Source organism: Procambarus clarkii, chromosome 47 (assembly GCF_040958095.1).
Source record: "Procambarus clarkii isolate CNS0578487 chromosome 47, FALCON_Pclarkii_2.0, whole genome shotgun sequence".
In the NCBI taxonomy this organism is placed as follows: domain Eukaryota; kingdom Metazoa; phylum Arthropoda; class Malacostraca; order Decapoda; family Cambaridae; genus Procambarus; species Procambarus clarkii.
In genome coordinates this window covers 18846179-18856538 of record NC_091196.1, presented here as the reverse complement: position 1 = coordinate 18856538, position 10360 = coordinate 18846179, and the positions used below count along the sequence as shown (strand labels likewise).

The window sequence follows — 10360 nt, the reverse complement described above, 5'->3', positions numbered from 1 at the left end:
GACATTGTGGTCACTTATGCCTACGGGCATAGGTGATTTGTGATAAGTGGCTTCTGATTTGACTTCAGTTATGTCTGACTTGTTCAGGGTGAATACCAGATACAATCTGGTCGGTTTATCATTCCCTCTCATTCTTGTGGGCCCCTTGACATGTTGGCATAGAAAGTTTCTTGTCACCACGTCTAATAGTTTAGCTCTTCATGTTTCTGTCCCTTTGTGTGGTTCTCTATTTTCCCAGTCTATCTTTCCATGGTTGAAGTCACCCATGATCAACAATTTAGATTTCTTCCTGCAGGCAATAGAAGCTGCTCTCTCTATTATGTTAATGGTTGCCATGTTGTTCTTGTCATACTTCTGTCTGGGTCGTCTGTCATTTAACAGGGGAGGGGGGGTATATATTACTACTGCTACTATCCTTGGTCCTCCCATTGTCATAGAGCCTGCTATGTAGTCTCTCAAATCTTCACATCCTGGAATGTCCATCTCTTTGAAACTCCATGCCTTCCTTATTAGCAGAGCCACTCCTCCTCCTCCCTCTCTTTCTTACTGTATAGTAGTCGTGTGGAAACACTGCATTTGTTATGATGCCAGAGAATTTTTGTTTCTGTGAGTGCTATTACATCAGGGTTTTCTTTTTGTGTTCTTTCTACAAGTTCACTTATTTTATTCATAATCCCATCTATGTTTGTGTACATCACTTTGAAGCTCACTTTCGTCTGCATTCCAACACACTACCACACAGCACACTACCACGCCACACTACTACACAGCACACTACCACAACACACTACCACACAGCACACTACCACAGCACACTACCACACACCTGTTACAATTAATGCCACCAACGTTTCCCCCGCCGACTTGCCAAGTGGTAACTTATAAAAACTTGATCAAAATATACCATGCCCGGCGCCTCTACCACAGCTGAACCACACCAACCACATGGAGGGAGTTCTTGTGGTTGTGAAGGTGGTTGTGGTGATGGTTCTTGTGGTGGTTGTAATAGTTGGTGATGGTTCTCAGTGATTGTTATGGTAGTTCTGATGTTGCTTGTGGTGAAGGTTGTTTTGGTGGTGGTTATCAATGTGCTTCTAGTGACTGTCAGGGTGGTTGTGGTGATTGTAGTGGTTCTTGTGGTGATTGTAGTGGTTCTTGTAGTGGTTGTGATGATTGTAGTGGTTTTTGTAGTGGTTGTGAAAGGTGTTGTAGTTGTGAAGGTGGTTTTGGTAGTGGTTGCGATGGTGGTTGTGGTAATGATTGTGAAGGTGATTGTTGTGGTGGTAGTAGTTGGGAAAGTGGTTGTGAAGGTTTTAGTCTTACTGCCCTCACCTTCAGTAACCGGGTTCTTACTGTTAACGTGTCTTATAACCTCTTCTTCCTGATCCTACCTCAGCCCAATGACAAGATCTCAAGAACTGGCTGTGGCAAGTAATAGTGCAAAGAATAAAGAGGGGATAAACAATACACAATTACACCTTCACCAATATATTATCTATAGAAGTATAACTACACATATTTACACTGTGTCGCTTTCACCCAGGACACTCAATAGATCTGCAGTGTTCATCAACACCCGGTGAGTCCTCTACCTTCAAGTACACGTCGTCCACGCTCGGTGGTAATCACCGGCGAGTTCACCTTCCTCAATATGGGCCAGTCCCAACACCGTATCGTCACGGTGATCCGATACCCCACCTCCACTCTCCAGGAACACACTGGCAGAGTGTATCAGCAACACGCTGACAAGGTTCTCAAATAATCACGTACAAGGGTAGCCAGCACCCTGGCAGCACTTCTCAGCAGACGAACACAACTGTCGCCTCATAACTCCTCTTGGCCAAATCCCGGGTACGTTGGTCCATACAATACTACACAAGTCCAGCAGCTAACACACTGCTACTATCGACGGCGGCCACTTTGTCCTCTCACAGGACCAAGTCAGGAGTTCTGGACTCCCCAAGGTGAACTGCCCTCCTCAGCGCAATCGTATCCTCACGTCACTTCTGTGAACATAAATGTCATTACCTAGACAGACAGTATACTTCCTGGGGGGGGGGGAGGGACCTTAGGATAACACTCTTCCACCGGGAGTGGAATTACAACTTCCACTGAAGTTGTAATTGTATTCACAACCTAGGTGGCGTTGATATCATTACGCCACCCACCAGAAGTCATCATCATCGAGCTCACCTCCTAACTGAGGTATGAAACAGGAGCCTTTCACCGATGCCACATCACTACCAACAGATGGCGTTGTCTGTGTTTCATCTAATACCTGGGAGTTGGAGTGTAGGTCCATAGATGGCGCCGAGATCGCCACTCCACACTCCAGCAACGGTGCTTATACCATAAGATCCCCAATTTTCCTTCGCCCTCCCCACCTTCCCTATACCCTCCCCACCTTCCCTCCGCCCTCCCACCTTCCCTTCGCCCTCCCCACCATCCCTATACCCTCCCCACCTTCCCTCCGCCCTCCCACCTTCCCTTCGCCCTCCCCAACTTCCCTATACCCTCCCCACCTTCCCTCCGCCCTCCCACCTTCCCTTCACCCTCCCCAACTTCCCTCCACCCTCACCTTTACTTGTATGCTTGGCACACCTCCCCGACTGTCTCCAATAAAACCCCTCCTTCTTCCCTACCTCCCTCCCACCTACTCTTTCATCCTCCCCCACCTTCTTCCCCCTCTACAGCCAGCTCCCCCTCCCCTATCACCTCCCACCTCCCCTACCAGCTCCATCCTCCCTTACCAGCTCCACCCTCCCCTACCAGCTCCCCCGCCTCTGCCAGCTCCCCCTCTCCTACCAACCCCCCTCCGCCCCTGCCAGCCCCCCTCCTCTGCCAGCCCCCACCTCTCCTACCAGCTCCTCCCTGGCAGGGGAGGGAAGGCGCATTGCCAAAGTCTTCATCAGTGGATGTTGTGTGGCGCCGCTCCGCTCGGCGGTGTCATTCACACAACTCTACCTCCTACACCAGGCTGGTACTCTACCATTCTACCCTGTATGACGGTGGTACTCTACCATTCTACCCTGTATGACGGTGGTACTCTACCATTCTACCCTGTATGACGGTGGTACTCTACCATTCTACCCCTGTATGACGGTGGTACTCTACCATTCTACCCTGTATGACGGTGGTACTCTACCATTCTACCCTGTATGACGGTGGTACTCTACCATTCTACCCTGTATGACGGTGGTACTCTACCATTCTACCCCTGTATGACGGTGGTACTCTACCATTCTACCCTGTATGACGGTGGTACTCTACCATTCTACCCTGTATGACGGTGGTACTCTACCATTCTACCCCTGTATGACGGTGGTACTCTACCATTCTACCCTGTATGACGGTGGTAATCTACCATTCTACCCCTGTATGACGGTAGTACTCTACCATTCTACCCTGTATGCTGGTGGTACTCTACCATTCTACCCCTGTATGACGGTGGTACTCTACCATTCTACCCTGTATGCTGGTGGTACTCTACCATTCTACCCTGTATGCTGGTGGTACTCTACCATTCTACCCCTGTATGCTGGTGGTACTCTACCATTCTACCCTGTATGACGGTGGTACTCTACCATTCTACCCCTGTATGCTGGTGGTACTCTACCATTCTACCCTGTATGACGGTGGTACTCTACCATTCTACCCTGTATGACGGTGGTACTCTACCATTCTACCCTGTATGACGGTGGTACTCTACCATTCTACCCTGTATGACGGTGGTACTCTACCATTCTACCCTGTATGCTGGTGGTACTCTACCATTCTACCCCTGTATGACGGTGGTACTCTACCATTCTACCCTGTATGACGGTGGTACTCTACCATTCTACCCCTGTATGACGGTGGTACTCTACCATTCTACCCTGTATGACGGTGGTACTCTACCATTCTACCCTGTATGCTGGTGGTACTCTACCATTCTACCCCTGTATGCTGGTGGTACTCTACCATTCTACCCTGTATGACGGTGGTACTCTACCATTCTACCCCTGTATGCTGGTGGTACTCTACCATTCTACCCTGTATGACGGTGGTACTCTACCATTCTACCCTGTATGCTGGTGGTACTGTAACACCGTAAAGGTGTTTTGTATGTATATATACATAGTACAGGAGTCACAGACAACATTTTGAGAGGCGCCAGGTTGGCGGCCGCTAGTAATTAAGAAACTCACACCTCTAAGTGTTAATGACCTCAAGTCGACCTATGGTCAGGTCGTGTGATCTGACCTGACATCTGCTAATCTGATAATTGTAGCCTGATAGCCGGGTGCGTCCTTCAAACAATCCGCAGTAAGGTGTGGCTTGGTAGAGGGCCTGGAGCTATCTACTTGTGAGCGGAGTTTGCTATTAGATTTCCAATAAATACCCAGGGAACTGTACTTACGGGAGCAATGGGAGAGAGACAGCACAGCAGAGCAGGCCAGAAGACAGCTACCTAGATAGGCTGTCGGCTGGACAGGGGGGGGGAGGGGTGACTCTGCCTGTCAAGTTGAGACCATACAATTGTGTTGTGTGATTATCTTGTGGGCAGACAGCTGTAATGGTTCTCAAAGTTTTGTGTAATGACTCACGTTGTATAGTAATCCTGACAGAGTGAACCTTCAGTTCTAGTGCTTGAATGATGCTACTTATCATTGCTTAAATATATGTTAATTAACTTGTTTAAATTGTCTTTAATTTGGTTCCCTAGAACTTTGTGAGTCGAGGCGAGAGTCTCTGAGTTTACTTATTACATATGTGTACCTGGTTACAGTTGGTAGATGGAACAAGATTATGATACAGATGAAACATGATATAAATGACATTTGTTAACAGCTTAAAGTACAGACAAGTTCCATTCCTTGTCGTGTATGTAATGAACTAGAATGGATGGTGGCAGCACTTTCTACTTCAACATATCTACCCTTCTACCTCTACCACTCCCTACTCCCTCTCCTCCTCTGCCTCTCTCCCACTTTCCCTCTCACCTCCCTCCTCCTTCCTCTCTCCCTCCCTCACCCCAAACCCTCATTCATTACTTCATTATTCAGTCATCCTATTTTCCTTTCGTTTCTCTTTTACGTTCGTGGCAGAACAGTTAACTAGGGGCGGGATAGTGGACTAAAGACAGCTCTCCCCCTCCCCCGTTACAGTACTCTACCATTCTACCCCTGTATGACGGTGGTACTCTACCAATCTACCCTGTATGACGGTGGTACTCTACTATTCTACTCCTGTATGACGGTGGTACTCTACCATTCTACCACCTGTGTGATGGTGACACGGTAGTGTGATGGTGACACGGTAGTGTGATGGTGACACGGTAGTGTGATGGTGACACGGTAGTGTGATGGTGACACGGTAGTGTGATGGTGACACGGTAGTGTGATGGTGACACGGTAGTGTGATGGTGACACGGTAGTGTGATGGTGACACGGTAGTGTGATGGTGACACGGTAGTGTGATGGTGACCAGCGTGTTAGTGGTAGTAAATAGTAGAGCCACACACTCATACCTTCTACAGTGCTCCTACACCTCCCTCTATATTACTCTCCCTCTCCCTCTCCCTCCCCCCCCCCCTCTCTCTCTCCCTCCCCCCCCCCTCTCTCTCTCCCTCCCCCCCTCTCTCTCCCTCCCCCCCCTCTCTCTCCCTCCCCTCACCCCCCCCCGGGGTACCTCACTTCTACCATATTAATCTCTCACTTTTCTCTCACTGAGTCGAGTATCCCTAAATATAGGTTATGCCTTCCGTCCTGGCAATACTGCGGCCATGACTTCCGTGTTGGTAATACCACATGCTACTGGCCCCTTGTTGGCCATACTGCCAGATGTGGCCCCTTGTTGGCCATACTGCCAGATGTGGCCCCTTGTTGGCCATACTGCCAGATGTGGCCCCTTGTTGGCCATACTGCCAGATGTGGCCCCTTGTTGGCCATACTGCCAGATGTGGCCCCCTTGTTGGCCATACTGCCAGATGTGGCCCCCCTTGTTGGCCATACTGCCAGATGTGGCCCCTTGTTGGCCATACTGCCAGATGTGGCCCCTTGTTGGCCATACTGCCAGATGTGGCCCCCCTTGTTGGCCATACTGCCAGATGTGGCCCCCCTTGTTGGCCATACTGCCAGATGTGGCCCCCCTTGTTGGCCATACTGCCAGATGTGGCCCCTTGTTGGCCATACTGCCAGATGTGGCCCCTTGTTGGCCATACTGCCAGATGTGGCCCCTTGTTGGCCATACTGCCAGATGTGGCCCCTTGTTGGCCATACTGCCAGATGTGGCCCCCCTTGTTGGCCATACTGCCAGATGTGGCCCCCCTTGTTGGCCATACTGCCAGATATGGTCTCCCTTGTTGGCCATACTGCCAGATGTGGCCCCCCTTGTTGGCCATACTGCCAGATATGGCCCCCTTGTTGGCCATACTGCCAGATGTGGCCCCCTTGTTGGTCATACTGCCAGATATGGCCCCCTTGTTGGCCATACTGCCAGATGTGGCCCCCTTGTTGGCCATACTGCCAGATATGGCCCCCCTTGTTGGCCATACTGCCAGATATGGCCCCCTTGTTGGCCATACTGCCAGATGTGGCCCCCTTGTTGGCCATACTGCCAGATGTGGCCCCCTTGTTGGCCATACTGCCAGATGTGGCCCCCTTGTTGGCCATACTGCCAGATATGGCCCCCTTGTTGGCCATACTGCCAGATATGGCCCCTTGTTGGCCATACTGCCAGATATGGCCCCCTTGTTGGCCATACTGCCAGATGTGGCCCCCTTGTTGGCCATACTGCCAGATATGGCCCCCTTGTTGGCCATACTGCCAGATGTGGCCCCCTTGTTGGCCATACTGCCAGATATGGCCCCCCTTGTTGGCCATACTGCCAGATGTGGCCCCCTTGTTGGCCATACTGCCAGATATGGCCCCCTTGTTGGCCATACTGCCAGATGTGGCCCCCTTGTTGGCCATACTGCCAGATATGGCCCCCTTGTTGGCCATACTGCCAGATATCGCTCCCTTGTTGGCCATACTGCCAGATGTGGCCCTCTTGTTGGCCATACTGCCAGATATGGCCCCCCTTGTTGGCCATACTGCCAGATGTGGCCCCCTTGTTGGCCATACTGCCAGATATGGCCCCCTTGTTGGCCATACTGACAGATGTGGCCCCCTTGTTGGCCATACTGCCAGATATGGTCCCCTTGTTGGCCATACTGCCAGATATGGCCCCCTTGTTGGCCATACTGCCAGATATTGGGGTCTCTGCGATGACATCGGAGGATGACAGGATGACGTTATCTGTCCTATAGGCCCGCTGCCTTATTAAAAATATAATTCATTCTTAAATTTTATTTCCAAACAATTAAGTTGTCTGGAAAATTACAATTGGCCAGTGATAAGTGAGCGCCTTAAAAAAAAGTTTAATATACTGGATGGGTGATATCTTACAGATAAAATGATATCATTATTTTGTTAATTATTTCCTCAAATGACACTCAAGATACGTGTATAACATTTCCTCTTCACAATTAAGGTTACCAATTAAGTTCATCATTTTGCAGGTGACATAATACACAATCATACGAGCTGCTACATATATATTTGTCTGTAACACACAGTGTATGTAGCTGGCAGTGTTTAACACCCAGGTACCCCTTTACTACTAGGTCAACAGAGGCATTAGGTGAAAGAAGCCATGCCCAGTTGCTTCTGCCTCGGTCGGAAATCGAACCTCCTCTGCCTCTGGACTGAAACTGCCGAGAGCGCTCTCTACTCGGCCGTGAGGACGTGTGTCTGTAAACAACCCAGCGGGTTTTCTTCCTATTGGGGAGTGTTGTGCATGCTGCTATGGCGGTGTGTCTACTCACAGGATGAGTGGCGCTGCCCAATACTGTCACTATGGCGGTGTGTCCACTCACAGGATGAGTGGCGCTGCCCAATACTGTCACTATGGCGGTGTGTCCACTCACAGGATGAGTGGCGCTGCCCAATACTGTCACTATGGCGGTGTGTCCACTCACAAGATGAGTGGCGCTGCCCAATAAACTCGCCCCTCGGGGCAAAATTTAAAATTTAATTACTGCCCATCCGCCTGTTTAGTTTATGCTTATAGTAACGATGAAGACCATAGTACATATATGACATAATGGACAATTAGAAAGTAGAAATCATTATTGAATTTGGACAAACCACAAAATATTTTGTTTTTATGTTGAAAAAAAAGAGCTTAATCTAACCTTCGTATGTGTAATACACGCCATGTGAGGCCTAATATAGTACATATATGTGCTATACTAGGCCTATACCAGACATATTCTATACTATACCTATAATATACTAAAATCCCTATAGTGTTAGGATTATGTCTACTCCCTCTCTTTCTCACATTGTTTCTTGCAATTGCCTTCCTCTTATGGCATAGTTAAATACAGGTTTCCTGTCTCCCTTCACCACTTTCATTATTTTACACTTGGTGGAAATGAATCCCAGCGACCATCAGCCCACTTCTTAAGTTTGTCAAGGTCTTCTTGCAACATCCTACATTCCTCTTCATTTCTTACTCTCCTCATTAACTTTGCATCTTCTGCAAACATTGACATGTATGAGCTGACTCTTTCTGTGAAGTCATTTACATAGATTAAAAAGAACAATTGATCTAGGACAGAGCCCTGTGGAACACTTTTTTCCATTTCTCTCGAGCTTGACATATCCTCTGACTCTGACCCTTTGTTTCCCGTCCATCAAGTACCCCAGTGCCCAGTCCAGCGCCTTGCCTGTTATCCCCGCTTGTCTCACCACTTATACTTTATGAGGAACTGTATTAAAAGATTTCTGGTATTCTAGGAAGATGTATCTATCATTCCTAGACTGCTATTTCTATCTATCATTCCCCCTCTCGTCTTATTTTTAGCTTGGATCTATATATATCCTCTTGCCTTCTTGTTCCTAAAGCTAAGGAAGCAAAGATGCCGATAAGATATTAGAAAGTTGTCTTTTGTAAACAGTTGTAGACGGTTGGAACCAACTTATCCTCCTCTTTAGATAGTACTTTTTGTAACTATGTGCACCATGTTACAAATATTGACGTAAAAGACAATTAGATAGCAGAACTTAATACTGTTCACTTTATTGAGTCCGAACAAAATAAAGCTAAAACACAAACAATTATTACTACGCCTAGTAGTAAATAATTATCGAAAGAAAGCACCAAGCCGGGAAGGCTATGTAGCACCATCAAATGTGCGGAATAATCAGAGGGCGCTGAATATCACTAAGGATGCCAATATGAGAAAAGAAACGCATAAGGCGAACAATATCAAAAGTATCCGATTCACCAAGAAGTCCGGCGAGGGACAAGTGACCGCGAGGGACGGTCGAAAAGCACGACACACGCTCGTCCTGGAAGTCAGGACATTCAACAAGGATATGCACTACTGTAAGAGGGACAATGCAGTTTGGACAATAAGGAGCAGGGCAGCGCTCCATTAAGTGTCCATGAGTTAAACGTGTATGGCCGATACGCAACCTTGCCAGAGCCGTTTCCCACCGCCGGTTATTGTGGGAGGAGGAAGACCACGGGTACACACTACTCAATTAATCAATTTCTCTAACCGATTGGAGAAATATTGGTAATACTAACCGAAAGATAATTTTGCAGCCGAAACAACTGAACAGAAAGAGGGAGGCGGTGAAGAGGTACAGGAACTATAGGAGGGGTAAAAGTCAAAGCCAGGGTAGGTTGATACGTAGGAGAAGCTGTCACCCATCCAGCAGGACCCCCCCCCCCCCTCTCCACGGCGCTGATAGTCTCCAATGGAAAGACAAACTCCAATACGATTGGATTTTGGATTCTATTTGTTAACTACCCTGACACTGAACAAATTCTTTCTAATATCTCTGTGGGTCATTTAGGTACTAAGCTTCAATCTGTGTCCCCTTGTTCGTGTTCCTCCCAAACGTACAAGGTCCTGAGGGGAAATAGACAAAGTTGACAAAGGAATCATATTTAAATTAAAAAGAGATAGGACAAGGAGGACATCAGTGGAAGCTGGACAAGCATTTGAGTGGAAGTTGTAAAGAAGCTCTGGTTCCCTGTACGGATGGCCGGCAACTGGAACACTGAAGGAAGAGGTTGTTGAAGCCATTACCATCCTCAACTTTGGGAATAATATGATGAAAACGTTAATGTGGAGAGAGGTAATTAACGCGCCAGGTGGTGGGGCATAAAGAGCTAGATCTCACTCCATAATCACTGATAGGTAAACGTCATACATACACACACCAGCTATACAGTTCTCTCGTGATCCATATATTGATTTGAGCGATAGTAAATAATTCACGCTGCTGTGCCGTTCACAGGAACAAATTACCATGTTATC

The 10360-nt window shown here is 48.1% G+C and overlaps 1 protein-coding gene across 1 annotated transcript; it reads right to left on the bottom strand.

The window, feature by feature from the left end:
* Positions 1-5792: 5792 nt before the first annotated feature.
* On the bottom strand, positions 5793-7043 carry LOC138350862 (uncharacterized transmembrane protein DDB_G0289901-like). The gene has a single exon (XM_069302308.1). The coding sequence runs from the start codon at positions 7041-7043 to the stop codon at positions 5793-5795; it is 1251 nt and encodes a 416-aa protein (XP_069158409.1).
* Between the last annotated feature and the right edge of the window lie 3317 nt (positions 7044-10360).

Coding starts and splice junctions, on each gene's coding strand:
- LOC138350862 (XM_069302308.1), bottom strand. CDS start 7,043: ATGGCCAACAAGAGGGCCACATCTGGCAGTATGGCCAACAAGGGAGCG.